We start from the raw sequence: 24410 nt of genomic DNA, 5'->3' as shown, positions 1-24410 counted from the left end.
CAACATCTGTTGAAATCCGTACATTACCAATTTGTAATTATGCTAATTAGTAGATATTTGTTAGCCAATCACATTGTTATTTACTTAATAAATTTTCCAATCAGGTCTGTTTTTTTGTTTTCAATTGACGTGTTTTAATTTTTTCAGCTCATTATGTATCATAATCGAGTCAGATTTCCTTAAGCGTACATACAGAAATTAAAATGTCAAAACGAAAAGTGTTAACGTTGAACGAGAAAATTCGGGTTTGGGAATTGTCAAATAATAAAAGTGCACGTAAAATTGCATTTGAGTTTGGAGTCGGTAAACCTCAAATTCAGAACATTCTTAACCGTAAAGCCGAGGTGCTTGAAGACGTGGAAAATTATGTGTCAGGGGTTCTTGGGTGCGATGGTTGGATGGTATTTCAAACATAAAATAATAAAAATAAATAGTTGTGTCTTTTAACCGTAAAAAAAAAAAAAGAGGTGGGGGGGGTATAGTGTGAGGGTGTGGTGGTCATTTGTGAGATGATCTTAAAAAGAAATATTTTTTTTTATAAAAATAGGGGGGGGGATTCGGGGTTTGGGGGGGGGGATTCAGGGGGGGAGGGGGGGCACGGGGGATGGTTTGGGGGGAGTCTATTGTGGTATGTCATGTAAGAGTAGTTTTGTCAAAGTATCAATCAAATCTAATCATAAATAAAGAAGTTATGGCAATTTTACCAAAATTTAATAATTTGACCTAGAGAGTCAAGGTCATTCAAAGGTCAAGGTAAAATTCAACTTGCCAGGTACAGTAACCTCATGATAGCATGAAAGTATTTGAAGTTTGAAAGCAATAGCCTTGATACTTAAGAAGTAAAGTGGATCGAAACACAAAATTTAACCATATATTCAAAGTTACTAAGTCAAAAAAGGGCCATAATTCCGTAAAAATGACAACCAGAGTTATGCAACTTGTCCTTTTACTGTACCCTTATGATAGTTTGCGAGTGTTCCAAGTATGAAAGCAATATCTATGATACTTTAGGGGTAAAGTGGACCAAAACACAAAACTTAACCAAACTTTCAATTTTCTAAGTATAAAGGGCCCATAATTCCGTCCAAATGCCAGTCAGAGTTACATAACTTTGCCTGCACAGTCCCCTTATGATAGTTTATAAGTGTTGCAAGTATGAAAGCAATAGCTTTGATACTGTAGGAACAAAGTGGACCTAAACACAAAACTTAACCAAATTTTCAATTTTCTAAGTATAAAAAGGGCACATAATTCTGTCAAAATGCCAGTCAGAGTTACATTACTTTGCCTGCACAGTCCCCTTATGATAGTTAGTAAGTGTTGCAAGTATGAAAGCAATAGCTTTGATACTTAAGGAATAAAATGGACCTAAACACAAAACTTAACCAAAATTTTCAATTTTCTAAGTATAAAAAGGGCACATAATTCTGTCAATATGCACGCCAGAGTTATCTAACTTTGCCTGCCCAGTCCCCTAATGATAGTAAGTAAGTGTACCAAGTTTGAATGCAATAGCATTGATACTTTCTGAAAAAAGTGGACCTAAACGCAAAACTTAATCAAAATTTTCAATTTTTTAAGTATAAAAAGGGCACATAATTCAGTCAAAATGCACGCCAGAGTTATCTAACTTTGCCTGCCCAGTCCTCTCATGATAGTAAGTAAGTGTACCAAGTTTGAATGCAATAGCATTGATACTTTCTGAGAAAAGTGGGCCTAAACGCAAAACTTAACCGGACGCCGACGCCAAGGTGATGACAATAGCTCATTTTTTTTTTCAAAAAATAGATGAGCTAAAAATGGCAAGTGTATTTCAATTTACATGGGTTTGAGTTAAATATAAGAATGTTGCATGGTCATTATGTTTTTCTGATCTTTGTAGTGCATTTTACCAAAAAAATCTGGAAACTTTTTCTCTAAATTAAATACAAGTTGTGTACCCTGTATCTACTGGGCTACCGTTTTTTAGATCTGTTACATTAACAGTTATTGTATACACCTTCATGTGTTGACAGCATGTTTACAGCTGCGTGAATGCTGATTAGCTGATACGATACCATGTCAGAACAAGAGCACTGCATAACGGGTGCCACGCTCGGCTACGGGTGCAGTTTTTAATAAATTAAAGCTTGTCTGTTTGTTTTTTAACGGTCACAGTGACCTTGACCTTTGACCTAGTGACCCCAAAGTGGGTGTGGTGTGTAGATTGACTCATCAATGTGCATCTACATATGAAGTTTCAAAGTTGTAGGTGGAAGCAAATTTTTTTACAAAATGTTAAGGTTTTAGCACGACACGGACGGCGGACGTCAGATGATAGACAACACGACGAGCTGGCTATGACAATATCTCGGGTTTTCTCCGAAAAAGCAGAGCTAAAAATCAAATAAAACAAGTGGGCCAAGATGGCCCTAGTTCGCTCACCAGAGGAGTAGGTTCATTCAATCTTTACCAAATGTCAAACTTGACCTAGATATTGTCCAGACAAACATCCTGGTCAAGTTTCATCATTATTGAACCAAAACTTTGGCATATTGAGAGTTTTTGTTTTTGTAAGATTTGACCTGGTGACCTTTATTTTTAGTTGACCCCCCCCTTTACCAAACATCAAACTTTGCTTACAAAAATAAATATTATGACCAAGATTCATAAAATCTGAAACAAAATTGTGACCTATAAAGTTTTTACAAGGATTTTGTTTAATATAATTAAAATTTGGACAATCTAAGGGCAATAATTATGGCATTAATTATGTGATATATATAAAACCAATCTTTGTACCAAGTTTCATGATGATTGCACAAAAAATGTGATTTCTAGAGTGTTAACAAGCTTTTTTATACTATATAAATATGAGAAAACTGCCTCCCCCCGGCGGCCATGTTATTCAACTGACCGGAACCATTTTCAAACTCAACTCTCATATCAAGGAAACAAATGTTCTGACCAAATTTCATGAAAATTGGGCCAAAAATGTGACTTCTAGAGTGTTCACATGTTTTCACTATATATATAGAGAGAAAAATGCCCCCCCCACTGGCGGCCATGTATTTTCACCGATCTGGACCATTTTCGAACTCGTCCCATCTTTCATGATGATTGGGCAAAAATTGTGACTTCTAGAGTGTTTTCAAGGTTTCTATATAGCCAAATAAGGAAAACTGCCCTGCCCACTGGCGGCCATCAGGGGTTCTGAAATATGCTGTCCGAGTTGTCCGAGTCGTCAATATCCCCTTCCGGGCAAGCAGTTTTTGAAAGTTCAATATTTTCCGAAAATAAAAAACGAAAGTTTATATAAATAGCTTATGATTAATCTGCGGACTAGCACACTTTTTTTAACTGGAGGTAGGTTATTTTCAGATAATAATTATTTAATGAATTAAACAAGTCCACGCGTATATAGCAAAAGCCAATCACTCATCAGGTAACATTTTTAGTAGAGAAACCAGCGCACGTGTATAGCAACAGCCAATCACGCATTAGATAACATTTTTCGTAAATTGCAAATGGCCGCAAACATGTTTTACCGACCTGCATTCGATTTTTAAATAAAACCACTTTAACGTCAAGCCATGACGCTAATCAGACCAATGATAAAATCATTTCGGCTTCGAAAAAGAAGAGAAAAGCCAAGTATGAATATGATAACGCATACGACGCCAAGCGGAAACAAGAATTTGTTGAGTCTTGGCTGATTGAATTTCCTTGGATTGAAAACATTACCGGTGTGTGTAAATGTAAACTTTGTAAGGAGTTTCCTTTATAAGCGGATAAGTATATACTTATATTTAGCGGAGATTATTTTATTTCAGGTCAATTGTCTAGTCATGTTGAGATTATTCAATATCCGAGATGGTACCATGTGTGAATTAAACGTGTTCTTATTGTTTGCACATCTTGCTTGTATTTTCTAGTTAACTATGTATATACTCAAAAATAGTACTTAAGAAAAGTGTATGTTTGTATTATTTGCTTAATTAGTAATGATGTTTTCCTTTATTTATCTTAAAAGTACGGAAAAGTACTTCTTTGGTACGGACAAGTGAATTTGTGGGTCCAACTTGTCCGTGGACTCATAAAATATTTCAGAACCCCTGGCCATGTTTTTCAACAGATCTGAACCACTTTTGAACTCGACCAACATATCATTAAGGCAAACATTTTGACAAAGTTAATGAAGATTGGGCATGAAATGTGACTTCTACAGTGGTTACAAGGTTTTTCTTTTTTTTTGACCTAGTGACCTAGTTTTTGACCCAGCATGACCCATTTTCGAACTTGATCGAGATATCATTGGGACAAATCTTCTGACCAAGTTTCATGAAGATCAGACATAAAATGTGGCCTCTAGAGTGTTTACAAACCAAATGTGGACGACGGACGGACGGACGACAGACAAAGACCGGTCACAAAAGCTCACCTGAGCAATCAGGTGAGCTAATAAAGAACATTATCAAAAGTCACTCTTGCAAGGACGTTTAACTTGCAATCAAATGCAGGGCAATTAAGTGGGATATAGTTTGTCGCACTTCACAAGTGTGAGGTATAATGAAGGCGCCAAAAGTCTGGACCAACTGGAATTAGTTATGTACAGAAAATTGAAGTGCGTGAAAAAAGATAGGGTCCTCGGCCAATTCGTGATATATTGGACATTGCAATATAAGATACCCCTATAAAACAAAAAAGCAGTATAGACCGGAATAATTTTCTAGCTAGGCCCATTAGTCATAAGAACAAATATTCTGACTAAGTTTCATGCAGATTGGACTATATGTGACTTCTACAGTGTCAACAAGAATTTACTACAGCTATATAGGGAAAACTGATTTTCAACGAGCCGGGACCATTTTCCAACTCAACCAAAACGTCATTAGAACAAATATTCTCATGTAGATTAGTATATAAACAAGACTATAACTAGAGTGATAACAAGTTTTTAATAAACCCATAAAAAGAAAACTGCCCTGTCCCCTATCTGCCACGTTTTTCAATAAACTAGAACCATTTACAAACCAGCTGTGATATCATATCAACAAATATTCTGACATATAACTGCCCGACCTTCCCCACTCACACTCATTATCAAACTCGCCAAGATTTCATTTAGACAAATGTTCTGACAAAGTGTCATGAAGATTGGAGATAAATTTGGCAAATAAGGGTATTTAGAAGGTTCATTATAGCCATAAAAGGACTACTGCCATGCCTCCTGGTGTCCAGGTTTTCTTTAGACAAGAAGCATTTTAGAACTAGACATCTTTAGAACAAATGTTTTCACAAAGTTTAATAAAGATTGGACAAAAATGTGACTTCTATAGTGTTAACAAGGTCACACAAACGCCATAAAGGGAAAACTGATCCACAACCTGGCAGCCATGTTTTTTCACAAAACGAAACCATTTTTGAACTCTGCCTAGATATCATTTGAACAATTTTCTTACCAATGAAGATAAGAATTAAACATTAACAAGGTTTAAATGAAGACATTTAAGAAAATACTGCCCTGCCCCCTGGCAGCCATGTTTTTGACAAGCCAGGTTCAATTTATACTCAACTAGGACTAATTAGAACAAATGTTCTGACCAATGTTCTGAAAAAGTTTGATGAAGATTGGACCAATCTTGCGACTTCTAGAGTGTTACAAATGTTCAATATAACCGTACACAGAAAACTCCCTGCCCCCCTGGCATCTATGTGAACCTTTTCTTTTCAAACTCATCATAGATATTGTTAGAACAAATGTTTCATAATGCTTGGACTTTAAATAACATCAAGAATGTTAACAAGGTTTTTCTTTCATTTGACCTAGTGACATTACAGTTTTTTAACAATAGATACCCAGTTTCAAATTACTGCAAAGATTTCATTGGGACAAATGTTTTGATCAAGTTTCATATAGATTGTACACTAAAAGCGCCCTCTAGAGGGATCATGAAGGTAAATGTTGACAAAGCACGACAAACAAGAGACAAAAGGTGACAACAAAAGCTTCCCACGAGCACGCTGTGCAAAGGATAAATATAGGTAAAGGTTTGAAAGCAAACCTTTACAACAGACTGATTACAAATTAAAATGTGAGCTCTAATGAGGCATATTGGACATACTTACATTAATTTTTTCTTGTTTAAATGATGGAAGCACATCATTCTGAAACAGATATATTCCTTTAGACATTTTCTACCAATAGAAAGCATTCTGCATGGTTCCAAACAAGACAACATTTACAATACAGGGCTAGATATTATGCAAATAAACATCCTGATCAGGTTTCATCCAGATTGAGTCATCAACATGACACTTAGAGTGGTTAGATGTTTTTTTTAGGATAATCATGTGACCTAATTTTCTTATGAAAGTGACACAGCTTAATAGATAATAGATATTATCCTGATAAACATTCTGAACAAGTTTCATCAAGGTCTAGTATTTTTTCCACGCCCTTTTTGCAAACCTGTCTCAAAACTTGAATCGTGTCAAGCTGTTTGTAACAGAATTTGACATCTGACGTCTCAGTCTGACATTTGTAAACCTTTGAGGTGATGAGAAAGCTAATACTTCGAACACTCAGACCCTTCAAGGTAGTCATTTAAGGTTACTTGTGTTAAACTGATTGATGAATTAAAAAGTTACAGCCTGGACAAGTTGTTTAATCACCAAATTCACCGTCACATCTAAGAGTGACCCTTAACTGTGAGGTTTTACAAACAAAAGAGTCGTGTTCTGAGAAAACTGGGCATTATGCATTATGCACAGGCTAATCAGGGACGCAACTTTCTGCCTAAATTGGATTTTTGCTTCGAAGAGACTTCATTTAAACGAAAAATGTCATAAGCGGAAAGTGTTGTCCCTGATTAGCCTGTGCAGACTGCACAGGCTAATCTGGGAGGACACTTTACGCACATGCATTATGCCCAGTTTTCTCAGAACCCAACTCAAAATTTCTGATGAATGAAAAACGCATTGTTGCAATAAGCTTTATATCCAACTAAGACCTTTAAAGCAGGAAGACAAGTGTAACATGCTCCATTCCTTACATGATAAATGTTTTTCTCAGGTAATTTTAAAATGCGTCAATATTCATTCCTGAGACAAGAATTTTGAAAGCTGTTTTATGGACATATTTGACTTTTTACCTCTAAGTGTGTTTTTGTCCTTTGAGGTAAGGAGATGGTTGTTATGCAAGAAATGCAATCCCCTCATGGTTGTCAAAATAGCATAAGGAATGACAAAGTTACAGTAAGAACAAGACTATTGCCAAACAATATTATGTCCCCTACCAGCTCCACTATTGTCAGATAAAAAAAATAAAAATAAATTTGTTGCCATAGCAACCTGAATTTTTGATGTAGGAACAAACTGATATGACTATATTGCCATTTATCCATGTTTGAAGTTTCATGAAAAATTATGAAGAACTTTTTAAGTTATCGCAAGATCCAGAAAAGTGTGACAGACCGACAGACGCACAGAGCGCAAACCATAAGTTCCCTCCGGTGAAACAGGAAGGGGACAACAAGCTGTTACATGGCCACATTTTATCTTTGAACTCTTGAGTGTAACGCTGACCTTTGAGGTAGAGAGAGACAAGTTTTACAAGATGGATTACATTTGAAAAAAGTACACGTGCAAATACTGCTGGAAGATGTTGACAACATGGAATCCTGAAAGCTCTGGATGAGAACTGTGTGATAAGGTGAGCAAATAAACAAAGCCCACTCAAATGTTGTTAGAATAATGCACAATCGGGTATAATATCTATCATGCACTGCACTAGATTAATTATTTATTTATGTTTAATTAATAATGTCTTTAATAATTTAATCACAACATGCTAAGCTTACAAATATAGTATGACAGATACATTTACTTACAACAAGATACATTTTTTGGTTTCCATGACTTTTACACTTGTTTGTTGTTGATCCCCTCATGAATTCCACTTCAGAATAGTTGAACGGTAAATACTGTTTTTTTGTATCATCTAGGTAATATTTCAACATTAAGCTTGCTTCAGCCCCCTGAAACAAATAAACAACAGTCCATTGAAACCAGAGGACCCTGAGGATCTATGCAGGGCTTTTTCCAGCCATTTTGAAAAGGAGCCTGGTCAATTTGGGATTTGTTTAATCAATAAAAATGGCAAATTTGGGAAAACAATTTCGACAAAAAGGACTAAATTGGGATTTTTTTATCAACACAACAGGACTTTTTCTTAAAAAATGCCATGAAAAAATCATATACATTATAAATTATAGTTATATATTTTGTAAGATGTTTAATAGATAAAATTGAAATATAGATTTTTTATAATTTCAGTTTGGGACCAGGTCTGTTTGCTTTTGGATGGGTCTGTTGTACGGCCTTTTAAACATAGCAGATAAACCCCTGCCTTGAATGCTCACCTAAGAAACTGTAATTAAGAGGTATAATTCTCAAGAACCCTGGATAATGAAAACTTTAGAAGACGGGAGCATAATTGAACACACCTTTGGAGGGCTTTTGTCCCATCTTTGTGAAGTGGCCTTGGCTCCCTCATTTTGTGAAAAAATGAGTCACAAACTTGTCAAAGTTGTGAAAAAATGAGTCGAGAACTGTTCAAAATTATGAATAAAAAGTTGCCAACTTTTTAAAATTTTGTACATTTGAGTGGTGACTTTTTTAAATTATGAAAATTTAAATAGCAAACTTATTAAATTTGTCAAAAACGCCATTCCATAAGAAGGAAAACAAGAGCACCGCCTAGCGAGTGCAGACCGCTCATCTATTTTTCGTTTAAAAGGTGAAGGGACCTATCTCAATACTTCAATGGACAAGAGAAGTGTTTGTCAGAAACACAATGCCCCCAACTGCGCAGCTTTGAAGCCATATATTTGACATTTGACCTTGTAGAATAACCTTGACCTTTCATCACTCAAAATGTACAGCTCCATGAGATACACATGCATGCCAAATATCAAGTTGCTATCTTCAATATTGCAAAAGTTATGACCAAGGTTAAAGTTTTGGGAGCAATATATTTGACCTTTTACCTTGAAGGATGACCTTGAACTTTCACCACTCAAAATGTGCAGCTCCATGAGTAGACATGCATGCCAAATATCAAGTTGCTATCTTCAATATTGCAAAAGTTATCGCAAAAGTTTAAAGTTCGGACACAGAATGACATCTGGACAGACAGGCCAAAATCAATATAGCCCCGATCATTTGATCCGGGGGCATAAAAATAGATGAGCTAAAAATCTTTGTATGTCGGTTTATACAAGAAGACTCCGACGATCCCTGAAAAACTGTAACTCAGAGGTTAATTTCTTGAGATGCCCCTAAACAAAATGTTCAAGAAAAAGAGACAACCAATGCCTTACATTTTCCAGCACCTGATACTCTTGAGCACACGGAGAATATCGCAGCATCCACTCAATTACAAATGGTCCGGTCTCCTCATCCTTTTCGCAAGATACTGAAATTACAAAAATCAAAGTAAGTAAACCAATACAAAATCCAAGTTTATTTAAATAAAATTGTCGTTCAATACTTTTTTTGTTTTAATTAAAGGTGATTTAGTAAACCCCTCATACAGCAAGGGTTTAATCATACATTTGTATGTAGTAGTTTACAATTTTTGATGCATTGATGCAAACAATTTTAATCTGTCTAATAGTCCTACACCGTTGTGTTAATAACATTCTCACTTATGGCTTTCATGTTCTTCTAACAATCAAGCTACACACATGTAATAATGACCACAATACCAAGTAAGGCAAAAGTAAATAAATACCGTCTACTGTGATGTCTGTGTTTTTGTACATGCTTTTGACGAAAAACAGGTGATCCTGCAACAAAAAGTACAATCACTGGTCGAAACCACGGTTTATCAAAAACAAGAAGAAACAAGGGACAAAATTGTCACAAAACCAGGTTTTCATTGTGAAAAAAAATCTGATAAAGGGAGAAAACTCAAACTGAACTTTTGAAATGAACAAACAAAATTAACCCCCTTTGTAATATATATTTTTTTTAAATCTATTTTTAGTCGTGGCGACCTTGACATTGGAGATATTGACGTGATTCTTTCGCGCGACACACCGTCCAATGATGGTGAACAAATGTGCCAAATGATTTTAAAATCTGACAATGAACGACATAGTTATGGCCCGGACAAGCTTGTTCCGCCCGCCCGCCAGCCAGCCCGCCCGCATTCGCCAATCTTATAACCAGTTTTTTCCTTCGGAAAACCTGGTTAAAAACCTGGTTAAAAACTATATTAGTACACTGCAACTCCATAATATAGCGTTCCATTATGTCCTATTTATGGTGAGTTGTCTGTGGATCCCATTGTTTTCACCCACTTCAATTTTCTGTATAATCAGGGTGCAGGATCACATGACTTTTTGGGGTTCCCCCTTTTAACTTTAATGGATTTGAACACGACGGTAAGTGGTGCTTTATTTCAAATAACTTTTTTAAATAAGTTTTCTTAAGAGTTTCAACTAGTGCATAAAAACAGATGTGTATGCTGCTTATGGCAATGTGAAATACATTAAAATTGCTTCATTTAATAAGCATGTGTTCTTTTTAAAAAAATTACATTTTTACTGCATTCATTGAACACGGTTATGTTTCACGCAACGTGAAATTCTGTCACGGATATCAGACGTATTCAAGGATTTATTCTTATACTTTAACATATCAGAGCAAGAAAAACTGTCTTTTATGAACTATAGATTTTTGCAAATGTATTTCAATAACTTGAGATATTTGCAAAAAATAAAGTTCTTAACGGTGTGATTACATTCTGTCAAGCCCTTGAGTAAACCCCTGAAAACACCATTGATTCTGCACCCTGATAATCTGACATCCATAAATCCATTTTGGTCTAGATGGTTTGCCTTCATTGCACATCACATTCAAGGTGTATACATGTACAATAACTGCAAATGTCACAGATCAATACTGACCTATCTCAGCAGGGTGACAACACTTTCTGTTTAAACGAGATTTTTGCTAAGAAGAGAATATCTTTAAACAAAAAATATCATTAAAGCTGAAAGTGTCGTCCCTGATAAGCCTGTGCGGACTGCAAAGGCTAATTCTGGAACGACACTTTACGAACATGCATTAAACCACCTTTTCACAGAGCATGGCCCAATTATAATTGGAAATACAAAACAAATATAATACCAATACAAGTTAACAAAAATACCAACTATTTACCTGTTAAGTTTGTTAAATTTTAAATCAAATGAAAAAAACTCAATGTGCATGTTCTGTACATTATGTAGGGTATTTTCCAAGGTCACAATCAACTATATTTTACAGCAATAAAAAGTTTAGCAACCTTCTTCAAATTTAAAAGTACACTTCGTAATACTATTTGAATATGAACATTGATATAATTACTTGAAAATATTGTATTATAAATGTGTCATTTTCAAAATATCCAAATTCATACATGCCATAATTTTTCAGACCAATTCCGGGACATTGAGTTAAATTGTCTGGGACTTTTGACGATTTTCCGGGACATGTATAAAATGTAGCGATATTTATAGACATATGCATTTTTGGTATGTTTTTTTTGTTTCGCATCGTTTATTGCAAACGTTCGAAAGCCTATCCGAAATACACTTGATCTATTAACGTCAAATTAAACATTACTACTTCCGTTACTAGATACAAGCCACGTGTTTTCAGTGTAAGCGTTATAAACATAGATGGTGAAGTCACTGCGTTATTGTTATTAAGACTGGTGTGTAACGCGTAGTTGTTGAAACGCCTTTATTCATTCATTCACTGGGGGTTTAGAACAAGACAATAATAAACCTAGTGAGGATGACGTTTTTATATGCTTACTTTTTTACTCAACTTCTTTGTCGGTTAAACGTGCGAACATAAACTGCATTTAATTTTTTACTCAGCGATGTTGGACTTCAGATGTGTGAACAACTATCCTTTGCCCTTATGCAGCGGGAAATAATGACGTAGTAGATTAAAGTCAATTAACAACCACATTAAACAATGCCGCCTTTTCGGTTTGACCGCGAACGTGAGACAATCGATATGATAACAGGACCCCTGTTAATTGATCGATTTTGACACGTAGCGTAGTCTGCCTATTCGGGTAGGCATTGTCATGGAGACGCTGCAGATATACACAGATTCGAGGTGCAGTTAAGCGTAAGATAAGGTACATGCATATATGGATTTTGTGAATTCCGGGACATTTGACAGATTTCCGGGACAGCGGGACAAGTTCTTCATTTCCGGGACTGTCCCGGACAATCCGGGACGTATGGCATGTATGCCAAATTGCTCTCTTGTGATAGTCTAATATTCTAAGGTGCAGCATTGATAAAGCATGGATCCATCAAAATTTTAATTGTGAACAACCATCATTACAGGTTTGATAGAACCATTAATTCTTGTAGTCATTTATTAAATCTGTCACATGTCACATTAAAGAAATTCATTAAAGTATTTATTTGGATAGGACATGTGTTTAATATCCTTAAAGATTTTCACTTCATTTACACCAAATTCTTTTTTTCATAATAATTCTTTCTGTTAAACAGTATACCATATATTCTATAAAGGGAATCACAAGGCTATACTGATGCTCATTGGGTCAACCTGAAATGGCTTGAAGTCACCCTGGGGTGACTAGAAGCTGATTCATGTCACCCTAGAGGTGACTTCAAGCCGATTCATATCACCCTGGGGTGACTTCAAGCCGACAGGGTGAATAGAATCGGCTTGCAGTCAACCCAGGGTGACATGAATCGGCTTCTAGTCACCCCCGGGTGACTTCAAGCAATCAAGCCATTTCAGGTTGACATTGACCCAATGAGCTATACTGATATGTTCTGTATGAAAAACAGACACAATGAAAACAATATGGATTCAATCAGAAATTATTTATATGTTAAATGATGACTTAAAATATTAAAGGATAATTTGAAAAGGATGACACAGTGATTTTTTTTTGCTCAAATTTACAGCCGATTTTCGACTGTTCCCAATCGCAAAAATACACGTTTTTTCCCAAAAATCTGACCAAAATTTTCCCAAAAAAGCCCAAATTCCCCCCCCCCAATTATTATTTTTTTATTTTTTTTTAAGAAAGAAGTCTCATATAAGTTAATTATGATTTCTTAAATCTAGGTCTCAACTTTTTTTTTTAAACATCTTACAAAATATATAACTTGAATTTAGTCATTTTTGTCCATAAATCATTCCCAAACTTGCCACTTTTATTGATTAAAAAAAATCGCAATTTGACCAGACTCCTTTTCTAGAAAACTCCCTGAACATGCACTTAAAAACAATATCAGTTCTGTTACTTATAATCCTATGTATAATGCTTATTTTTTCCCAATTTCATGGTTTATCGCGCTTTTTTCCCCAATTTCACGGTTTATCACGCTAATTTTCCCAATTCAAATGGCACAGGCTGTAACAAATTAGAGCAAAACAAGATCACCGCCTTGCGGGTGCAGACCGCTCATCTATTTTCTTTTTAAAGGTGAAGGGACTCTCATTTTCAATCACAAAGGAGGGAGGGGTGGAGTGAAGAGGGGTGTATAGTGTGGGTGTGTGGACATTTTTAACATTATTTTCCAAAAATGCGAAAAAAAATGCGAAAAAAAAAAATATTGGGGGGGGGGGGGGTTCTTGGGTACGATGGTTGGACGGTATTTCAAACATAAAATAATAAAAATAAATATTTGTGTTTTTTAACTGTTTCAAAAAAAAAAAAATTGGGGGGGGGGGTGGGGTGGGTATAGTGTGAGGGTGTGGTGGTCATATGTGAGATGATCTTTAAAAAAAAAAAAAAAAAAAAAAAAAAAATTAGGGGGGGGGATTCGGGTGGGGGGATTCGGGTGGGGGGAGGGTGGGGATTCTTGGGTGCGATGGTTGGACGGTATTTCTAACATAAAATAATAAAAATAAATATTTGTTTTTTAACCGTTTCAAAAAAAAAAATTGGGGGGGGGTGGGGGGGGGGGGTGGGTGAAGTGTGAGGGTGTGGTGGTCATTCGTGAGATGATCTTAAAAAAAAAAAAATTGGGGGGGGGGGGGGGGATTCGTGGGGGGGGGGGGGGGGAGGGGGGAGGGCACGGGGGATGGTTTGGTGGAGTCTATTGTGGTATGTCAGGTAAGAGTAGTTTTGTCAAAGTATCAATCAAATCTAATCATAAATAAAGAAGTTATGGCAATTTTAGCAAAATTTAATAATTTGACCTTGAGAGTCAAGGTCATTCAAAGGTCAAGGTAACAATCAACTTGCCAGGTACAGTAACCTCATGATAGCATGAAAGTATTTGAAGTTTGAAAGCAATAGCCTTGATACTTAAGAAGTAAATTAGTGGATCGAAACACAAAATTTAACCATATATTCAAAGTTACTTAGTCAAAAATAGGCCATAATTCCGTAAAAATGACAACCAGGTTTATGCAACTTGTCCTTTTACTGTACCCTTATGATAGTTTGCAAGTGTTCCAAGTATGAAAGCAATATCTATTATACTTTAGGGGTAAAGTGGACCAAAACACAAAACTAAACTAAATTTTCAATTTCTTAGGAAAAAAAGGGCCCATAATTCCGTCCAAATGCCAGTCAGAGTTACATAACTTTGCCTGCACAGTCCCCTTATGATAGTTAATAAGTGTTGCAAGTATGAAAGCAATAGCTTTGATACTGTAGGAATAAAGTGGACCTAAACACAAAACTTAACCAAATTTTCAATTTTTTAAGTATAAAAAGGGCACATAATTCTGTCAAAATGCCAGTCAGAGTTACATTACTTTGCCTGCACAGTCCCCTTATGATAGTTAGTAAGTGTTGCAAGTATGAAAGCAATAGCTTTGATTCTTATGGAATAAAATGGACCTAAACACAAAACTTAACCAAAATTATCAATTTTCTAAGTATAAAAAGGGCAAATAATTCTGTCAAAATGCACGCCAGAGTTATCTAACTTTGCCTGCCCAGTCCCTACATGATAGTAAGTAAGTGTACCAAGTTTGAATGCAATAGCATTGATACTTTCTGAGAAAAGTGGACCTAAACGCAAAACTTAACCAAAATTTTCAATTTTCTAAGTATAAAAAGGGCACATAATTCTGTCAAAATGCACGCCAGAGTTATCTAACTTTGCCTGCCCAGTCCTCTTATGATAGTAAGTAAGTGTACCAAGTTTGAATGCAATACCATTGATACTTTCTGAGAAAAGTGGACCTAAATGCAAAACTTAACCGGACGCCGACGCCGACGCCAAGGTAATGACAATAGCTCATAATTTTTTTTCAAAAAATAGATGAGCTAAAAAATCACTGTGACAGTTATTGTACAATGTATATCAATGCGAGTTTGTTTATTTATCATTTCAATTGCCATAAACAACAGGCCTTTTCCTGGTCATTTTGGGGGAAAATGCATTTCGGGATTGGGAACTTTTAGAAAAAAATAATTTAGTATGACTCATTATAACAAGAAACCGGCGGAGACGGGTGATGCATCCCAAAGGCTTTTTTGTCACAATATTGCACTATATATTCAGATTAAAGGAAACGTCTTGAGGGCACAGATGTTGGGGGGACAATAAATTTTTTATAGAAAATTTCAAAGGGCCATAACTCTGTGAAAAATCATCCTACCAGAACCCGCTGATAATATGCACATCTCCTCTTAGTAGTGAAGCTTCCCATAAAGTTTCATTGAATTCCGGTTATTAGTTGCTGAGAAATAGACGGGACAAAAATTGTGCACGGATGGACAGACGAAGCGGCGACTATTATGCTCCCCCCAAAATAAATTTTGGGGGAGCATAAAAATCATCCGATCAGAACCTGCTGATAATATGCACATCTCCTCTTGGTAGTGAAGCTTCCCATAAAGTGTCATTGAATTCCGGTCATTAGTTGCTGAGAAATAGCCCGGACAAGAATTGCACTATATGTACAGTTAATGGAAAATTTCAAAGGGCCGACAGACGAAGTGGCGACTATATGCTCCCCCCAAAATTAATTTTGGGGGAGCATAAAAATCATCCGATCAGAACCCGCTGATAATATGCACATCTCCTCTTAGTAGTGAAGCTTCCCATAAAGTTTCATTGAATTCCGGTTATTAATTGCTGAGAAATAGCCCGGACAAAAATTGTGCACAGACGGACACACGGACGAAGCGGCGACTATAATATTATGCTCCCCCCAAAATTTTTGGGGGGAGCATAACAATTCTAATTTAAGAATAATCAAATAATATAAATCATATTTATATTCTTTGTTAGATGTAATTGAAATAAAATTGAGATATATCAGACACCTTTTTATAAAAATGTGTGTGGATTTTTATTTTTGGATTTTTTCAAATTGGGATTTTTTTTTTCAATTTTGGTTTGGGAATTAGTCCGTTTAACAGACCAGTAGACTTGCCAGGAATAGGCCTGAACACTAAAATAAAGCCACCTGTTGAATAAACTGTGTGTATGCAAATTTTATAACATCTGATTAGAGTCAAGCATGCGCAACACGCATGTTTTCATCGGAAAGTGGTGATTGATGATTCTACCATGGCACGTGACTTGTTTTCTATATACAAAGAAGGAAAACTACTGTTGGTTATTACCCCGATATACCAACGGTTGTTTAAAGTGACGTCACTTTGATTGTCCGCGCACATTTTATGAATGAAGACGACGTCATTTGATTGTAATTGTTGTGGTGACGTCACGTTTTCGCGGAAAAGTGGAGGATGTTCGGTTAATATAATTCTCATTTATAACCTTTAAATCGCGGATAACTTATTAATGAAATCGTGTTAGAATAAAAATAATCCATGGGTAACCGTTGGTTATTGCGGTAATATCCAACGGTATGTCGTTCCGAAGCTTGTTATCAAACCACGAGGGCGTAGCCCGAGTGGTTTAATTCCTACGCATCGGAAGTCCATACTGTTGGTTATTACCGCAATAACCAACGGTGACCCGTCGATTATTTCTTAATTATACCCCAGTGTCAAAAACACACAATATGATGAAAGGTTTAACAATTGTGCTATAAGTTACTCATTTGTTTAATATATATTATAACAACATGCAAAAATTCCCCTTCAGGAAATACACATAGAAACAAACCTTAGCAACCAATCAGAAGAGACAGACCATTAAGAAACATTGTGCATTTCATAGATTAAAATGGGGAGAAAAATATAGCCAGATATTTGGAAAAATATTGCCGACTACTTAGTTTAAGTTTTTTTATTTGAAGATTATCACTACACTTTTGACTCAACAATAACATCATACATGTATGTGGGTTTAAAATCTGTTTACTTAAAACTGGTAGGTGTTTTCATTAATAATAAATACACATTCATATCAATATATTTATGCAGCAAACAGTTAATATGCTAAGCCTTTTTTAGGACATAAATTTGATCTCAATGCGCTATGTCCCAAATTTGTTTCCTCACACTGACCTCTTTATCTTATACCGTAAATACATGTACATGAAAATAATACACACTTTTTTACCTTCCGAATTTTTGTTCAAGTAGGGTGTGCATATTATAAACAAATGTAGAGCAGAATAAAAAATTTCCTGTGAAAATTTTCAACTTAATTGTTGTTATTCGCTGCGTGGCAGCCATTTCGAATTACAACATTACATCAAAGGGGACAACTGTGCTTACGGTAATTGTCATGGCTACACCGTATATTACCATACATGCTAAATAAACCAACCATCGGTATTATAGATGTATAATAATAAAAACTTATTTTATTATAATAATTATTATTGTTCTGAATATTGTCAAATGGAATGGAATCAAATATTATAAACAACAGCAACCCATAACGGATGCCACGCTCAGCTACGGGTGCAGTTTTCAATAAATGAAAAATTGTCAGATATTTTTATTAGAGGTCACAGTGACCTTGACCTTTGACCTAGTGACCCCAAAATGGGTGTGGCGTGTAGAACTCATCAAGGTGCATTTGATTTTAGAGCCAATGTTAAGGTTTTAGCACGACGTGGACGGCGGACGTCAGACATTGGACGACACGACCAGCTGGCTATGACAATACAGGTTTTTTTTAAGCCCGATTTTATAGCCGAAATTTGGCTATGTTCCCAAACCCAAAAAGTATACTTTTTTCCCAAACTGTGGCAAAAAAATCCCAATTTAAAAAAAAAACAACATTGTTTTTAATTTTTTATTTTTTTTTTAGAAAGAAGTCTAATGCGTATTTTATCTCAATTTCAATTCAATTATATCTAACAAAGTATTATATGATTTTGTTCTTTTAATTTGAATGTTTATAAAGAGTTATATCAAATTTAGTATTTCCCTAATCAGTGGACTTTTCATGTGGAAAAAAGGCTAATGAATTTATTTTCCCAATTTCATGAAAATGCCGATAAAATTCCCAATTCCAAAGCCATGGGCTATCTTCCCAAAAAGTGGAAAAAAAAACCTGGCCAAATACGCAATCACTCCGCCCACTAAGTTGTGTTTTCATAAAACGCTTATTGCATTACTCTGCCAGTCTTTGTTTGTCAGACCATGTGGCCGCAATAAACGAAATCTAATTAATTATTATGTGAGTTTGATTGACAGCTGGCGAATGGTAAATTATGACTGCTTGATCCGGACATCAGCATGTGGTTGTGTGTTATTGGTAAAGGTGAAGGGCCATCGCTTGTCAGCGGGACGCGTGTATTTGAGGTGTTGATAAAAGCCGGGATATTACTGTGACACAGGTGGTTGATAACGCAAAATTCATTTGCTATTTTCACAACACAAAAATATAAAAGACACATTTTTTCCGAAATGACAGCGTCATGCCGATTTCGGACACTGTTTTTTAGTGCGTATTTTACTCGAATTTTCAATTTTTACCAATAAATTTGGACTAAACTCAGGGGGGGGGGGGGTATTTTACATGAGGGCGTATTATATTCGTGTATTTACGGTAGTTATATACAACAGTGCTTTCCACAGGCGATTTAACAGTCCATTGCCGGAGCGCTTGAATTTCAAAATCAGAATCGTTTGAAATTTACGGAACAAAGCGATATCGACTTGGCAAAATAATTCTAGAGCTGATTTACCATCTTATGTCAATAACATGTATCTCTTTACCCAACTTAAGCCGGCTTAAATGAGGAGCGTGGTTGTATTGGCCTAACAATATGGGTCAATGAGAGCGCACCTTTTGCATTAGGGACAGCACTCGTAGGCATGCAATACTTGCAGTAAAATTATTCAGGAGACAAATGACGTAATTGCCATAAGTGTGTGGTTTTGTGACATTTATTGTTTTAGTCACCTACAACTCCCATCAGTCCCTAGCTTTACACTTCAAAGATTACATGTACACCATAGGAAGTTACTTAGAAGACTGATGATGGCAACCAGATATTATAATAATCCTCGTGGAAATTGTGCATTGCATTCATAATATTGTCAAAGCATTTATTTGACTCCTCAAGCGTTTTAACAAATGGAATTTGAATTCATTACACACAACAAAATGTTTTGTTGTATTCCCAAATTAGCATAATTAAATTTGCATTCCAAAACACAATTCTGAATTTTAATGTTAACAGGACATAAACAAATTCTATCTTCAAACAAGACTATTGCCAAGCAATAAAAGTCCCCTACCGGCCCCACCATTGTCAGAAATTCCACCATTGTCAGAAATTTTTGTTTATTTGTTGCCATAGCAACCAGAATTTTTGACGTAGGAACAAAATGAAATGACGTGCATAATGTCCATATTGCCATCTATCCATGTTGCAAGTTTCATGAAAAAATATTAAGAACTTTCAAAGTTATCGCAGGATCAAGAAAAAAAACTTTTTTAGCAGTATTTCTAGTCTATTTGTTGCCATAGCAACCATAATTTTAGACGTAGGAACATAATGAAATGACGTGCATAATGTCCATATTGCCATTTATCCATGTTCCAAGTTTCATGAAAAAATATTAAAAACTCTAAAGTTATCGCAGGATCCAGAAAAACACCATTTTCAGCATTATTTGAAGTCTATTTGTTGCCATAGCAACCAGAATTTTTGAGGTAGGAATAAAAATTAAATGACGTGCATAATGTCCATATTGCCATCTATCCATGTTTCAAGTTTCATGAAAAAATATTAAGAACTTTTCAAGTTATCGCATGATCCAGAAAAAACACACCATTTTCAGCAGTATTTCTAGTCTATTTGTTGCCATAATAACCAGAAATTTTGGCGTAGGAAAAAAATGAAATGACGTGTATAATGTCCATATTTCCATCTATCATATTTCAAGTTTCATGAAAAAATATTCAGAACTTTTAAAGTAATCGCAGGATCCAGAAAAAAACACCATTTTCAGCAGTATTTCTAGTCTATTTGTTGCCATAGCAACCACAATTTTTGACGTAGAAACAAATGAAATGACGTGCATAATGTCCATATTGCGATCTATCCATATTCCAAGTTTAATGAAAAAATATAAAGAACTTTTAGAGTAATCGCAGGATCCAGAAAAAAACACAATTTTTAGCAGTATTTCTAGTCTATTTGTTGCCATAGCAACCACAATTTTTGACGTAGAAACAAATGAAATGACGTGCATAATGTCCATATTGCGATCTATCCATATTCCAAGTTTAATGAAAAAATATAAAGAACTTTTAGAGTAATCGCAGGATCCAGAAAAAAACACAATTTTCAGCAGTATTTCTAGTCTATTTGTTGCCATCGCAACAACAATGTTTGATGTAGGAACAAAATGAAATGAAGTGCATTATGTCCATATTGCCATCCATCCATATTCCAAGTTTCATGAAAAAATATTAAGAACTTTAAGAGTTATCGCAGGATCCAGAAAAGTGTGACGGACAGACGGATACAAAACCATAAGTCCCCTCCGGTAAAACCAGTTCCCTCCGGTAAAACCGGCAGGGGACTAATTAACAGTGCTTCATGTATTTCTTCTGTTCCTTGGTCTAAAAAGCACATGAAAACTATACATACATGAACAATATTACTTGAGAAGTGTGGGTGTAGCTATTTTATAAATACACATACAGCACAGCAAGTCAGGTGATATATGTGTTTAAAGTTGGATAAAACCCGTCCTGATTGGACGTTATTTCATCAAATCTAAAAAATTAAGTAACAAATGCCAAAATTTATTTCTTACTTAACAAAAAAAGCGAATGTCTGTGTTAATGAAATTCTTGAGCACTTTTATACTCAATATTTACCAGAATTTGCTTTTAACAAGAGATGTGTTGTCAGAAACACAATTCCCCCTACTGCACTGCTTTGAATTAAAAAAATAATTTAATATCCCTTTAAAAAATATTACTTCCCTTGTGAAAATGATCTGTACCTGCCAAATGATATAAAATCGAAATTATCTCCCTTTAGAGCTTGTTACTTCCCTTGGATTTTGATTTTTGACCTTTGCCCTTGAAGGATGACCTTGATCTTTCACCACTCAAAATGTGCAGCTCCATGAGATACACATGCAAGCAAAAAATATCAAGTTGCGATCTTCAATATTGCAAAAGTTATGGCCAATGTTAAAGTTTTCAGACGGATGCACAGACTGCTAGACAAACGGACTGTTTCTTTGAGCCAACCAGTTTTTGTTTTTCGTCTCTTGAAAACTAATATAATATATAGTATCAACTTGTTTATATTTCTTTTAATGACAACAAGGGCATATCACATATAAATATGCCACATACATAATTATTAATATATACATGTACTAATTGTTCTTTTTTATAGTCTTTTCAATTGCAATTTCAGGTGAATACAATATAAAATATTATAAACCACACCATCCGTATCTGCACCGCATTTGTATTCATCATTCTATTTCTTCTATAAAGAACTTCGAAAATAGCCTATGGATTTTGGGAAAAAATTGCTCATTTTGGGAAGAATTCTTGCTAAAATTACTGCTTTGGGAAATGAAAAAGCTGGTGTAAGTTAGGATTTTTGGGAAAACTGCATGATTTTAAAGGAATTTTCAATTGGGAAGGGGCCTTTAATATGCCCCTGTTATATAAGGCTGAAAACCCCTGCCTTTCACCACTCAAAATGTGCAGCTCCATGAGATACACATGCATGGCAAATATCAAGTTACTTTCTGAAGCGACATAGAAGTTATGAGCATTTTTCAAAACCTAAACGCGAAACCTAAATGCAAAGTGTGAAGGAAGGACAGACAGACAGACAGACAGACGGACGGTCGGATCACTATATGCCCTCCTTCAGGGGCATAAAAATATAGAAAACAAGTCTGGTTTTGAATGGCGGATGTTTTTAATGAAATTTTACGAGAATTTAGCATTTCCCCAAATTAGATTTTACTTGAGCCATATTCTCAATATTTTCGCAAATGGCTCAAATGGTGAACGACAGCGCGAGCCCTACTGCCTACTGCATACATGCCATACGTCCCGGATTGTCCGGGACAGTCCCGGAAATGAAGAACTTGTCCCGCTGTCCCGGAAATCTGTCAAATGTCCCGGAATTTACAAAATCCATATATACATGTACCTTATCTTAGGCTTAACTGCACCTCGAATCTGTGTATATCTGCAGCGTCTCCATGACAATGCCTACGCGAATAGGCAGACTACGCTATGTGTCAAAATCGCTCAATTAACAGGGGTTCTGTTATCATATCGATTGTCTCACGTTCGCGGTCAAACCGAAAAGGCGGCATTGTTTAATGTGGTTGTTAATTGACTTTAATCTACTACGTCATTATTACCCGCTGCGTAAGGGCAAAGGATAGTTGTTCACACATCTGAAGTTCAACATCGCTGAGTAAAAAATTAAAAGCAGTTTATGTTCGCACGTTACTGTTTTGTTGTATTTGTTTTATTGTGATTGGTTGTATGTATTGTGAATTGATTTGAATTGACGATCTAACGGTACTGTATTGTTGTAATTTTTATTATATAAATGTTATAAATGAATAAAGGCGTATCAACAACTACGCGTTACACACCAGTTTTAATAACAATAACGCAGTGACGTCACCATCTATGTTTAGAACGCTTACACTGAAAACACGTGGCTTGTATCTAGTAACGGAAGTAGAAATGTTTAATTTGACGTTAATAGATCAAGTGTATTTCGGATAGGCTTCCGAACTTTTGCAATTAACGATGCGAAGCAAAAAAAACGTACCCAAAATGCATACGTCTATAAATATCGCTACATTTTATACATGTCCCGGAAAATCGGCAAAAGTCCCGGACATTTTAACTCAATGTCCCGGAATTGGTCTGAAAAATTATGGCATGTATGCCTACTGACAGTTCAACTGCTATATGCCACCCTACCGGGCGCATAAAAGTGAAATATACCGGATTATACGGTTATGAAAAGCGACGGGAAAAGAAGTCAGTATGCAGAAATGGATAGTCAAGTTGATACGAAAGCATTGGGAATTGATCGTGTCAGTATTATGCATGTAAGTGTTAAACCGATTAAACAAATGACTGAAATGTTGTTATCCATGACTTATATCTTTTTTATCAAGAGTCATAGCGCCCCAAAAAAAATATATAAAAAGGACAAAAAAATGCTACCACCCCCCCCCCCCTCCTCCTTCCCCCTTATGGACCCGGGGCGTCTAAAACAAGCACTGTTAAACAATTGTGTTAAGTTTTGTTGTTACACTGACTCACTGTCACCTTTTCAAACTTCACATCTTTCCACTTCCCCAGGTGAGAAACAGCCTTCACGACATGAAGAGATGCCAAATACGTTACAAAATACAGCAACTTAAAAATCCTTTTCATTTTTCAGTGTTCAACGACAAAAACAACAATAACACTGCAATCATTAAAGTGTAAGCAACTTTTGTCGAAAACAATATGTATGACTCATAACGAGTTTTAGAGAACCACCCAAACATTCTCCAAACAGAGTTGTCGTTTATGCCTCAAGAATGTAATGAACCGCACACTCTGGATCAGCAGACGATTTATTTCATACCTTACGGAGGAATCCGAGATAGCCGATTTATCACGATTGATGAACCGCAGTGTAAGAGAGTGCAACCCAAAGTAAAAATGACTAACTGTAAAATTCAAACGTTCATATCGACCCCCACCACATACACACAAATAAATAAAATATGCAGTTTTATCTTGATGCCTCATATTAAACTGTAGTCAAGATATGCCCAGAACTACATTTTAGGTTAAACATTTACAGGGCAATAACTGCGAAATTATGAAAGCATGAGTTCTGTTTCTTATGTACTGCTCTTCCGTCATTGAGATTTACCTAGATATTAAGTCCGGAGTAGGAATTCTCTTATAATTATTTAGAAATGCCGTGGACAAAAGTTAAGCTCAAATACTATTAAAGAGTAC

General features: G+C 35.7%; 1 protein-coding gene across 1 annotated transcript in view; it reads right to left on the bottom strand.

Moving 5' to 3' along the window:
* Positions 1-23950, bottom strand: part of LOC127870835 (transmembrane protein 87A-like) — a 78014-nt gene extending 54064 nt beyond the window's left edge. Inside the window, exons 1-5 of the mRNA XM_052413367.1 lie at positions 23724-23950; positions 9776-9830; positions 9363-9457; positions 7872-8018; positions 6109-6147 (exon numbers count right to left, since the gene is read on the bottom strand). Of these exons, the coding sequence (XP_052269327.1) occupies positions 6109-6147; positions 7872-8018; positions 9363-9457; positions 9776-9830; positions 23724-23831 (444 nt within the window). The 5' untranslated portion in view covers positions 23832-23950. The remainder of the gene's footprint in view (positions 1-6108; positions 6148-7871; positions 8019-9362; positions 9458-9775; positions 9831-23723) is intronic.
* Positions 23951-24410: the final 460 nt, after the last annotated feature.

Source organism: Dreissena polymorpha, chromosome 3 (assembly GCF_020536995.1).
Source record: "Dreissena polymorpha isolate Duluth1 chromosome 3, UMN_Dpol_1.0, whole genome shotgun sequence".
In the NCBI taxonomy this organism is placed as follows: domain Eukaryota; kingdom Metazoa; phylum Mollusca; class Bivalvia; order Myida; family Dreissenidae; genus Dreissena; species Dreissena polymorpha.
Note: the sequence above shows the minus strand (reverse complement) of the source record. Positions and strands in the feature narration are given on the sequence as shown.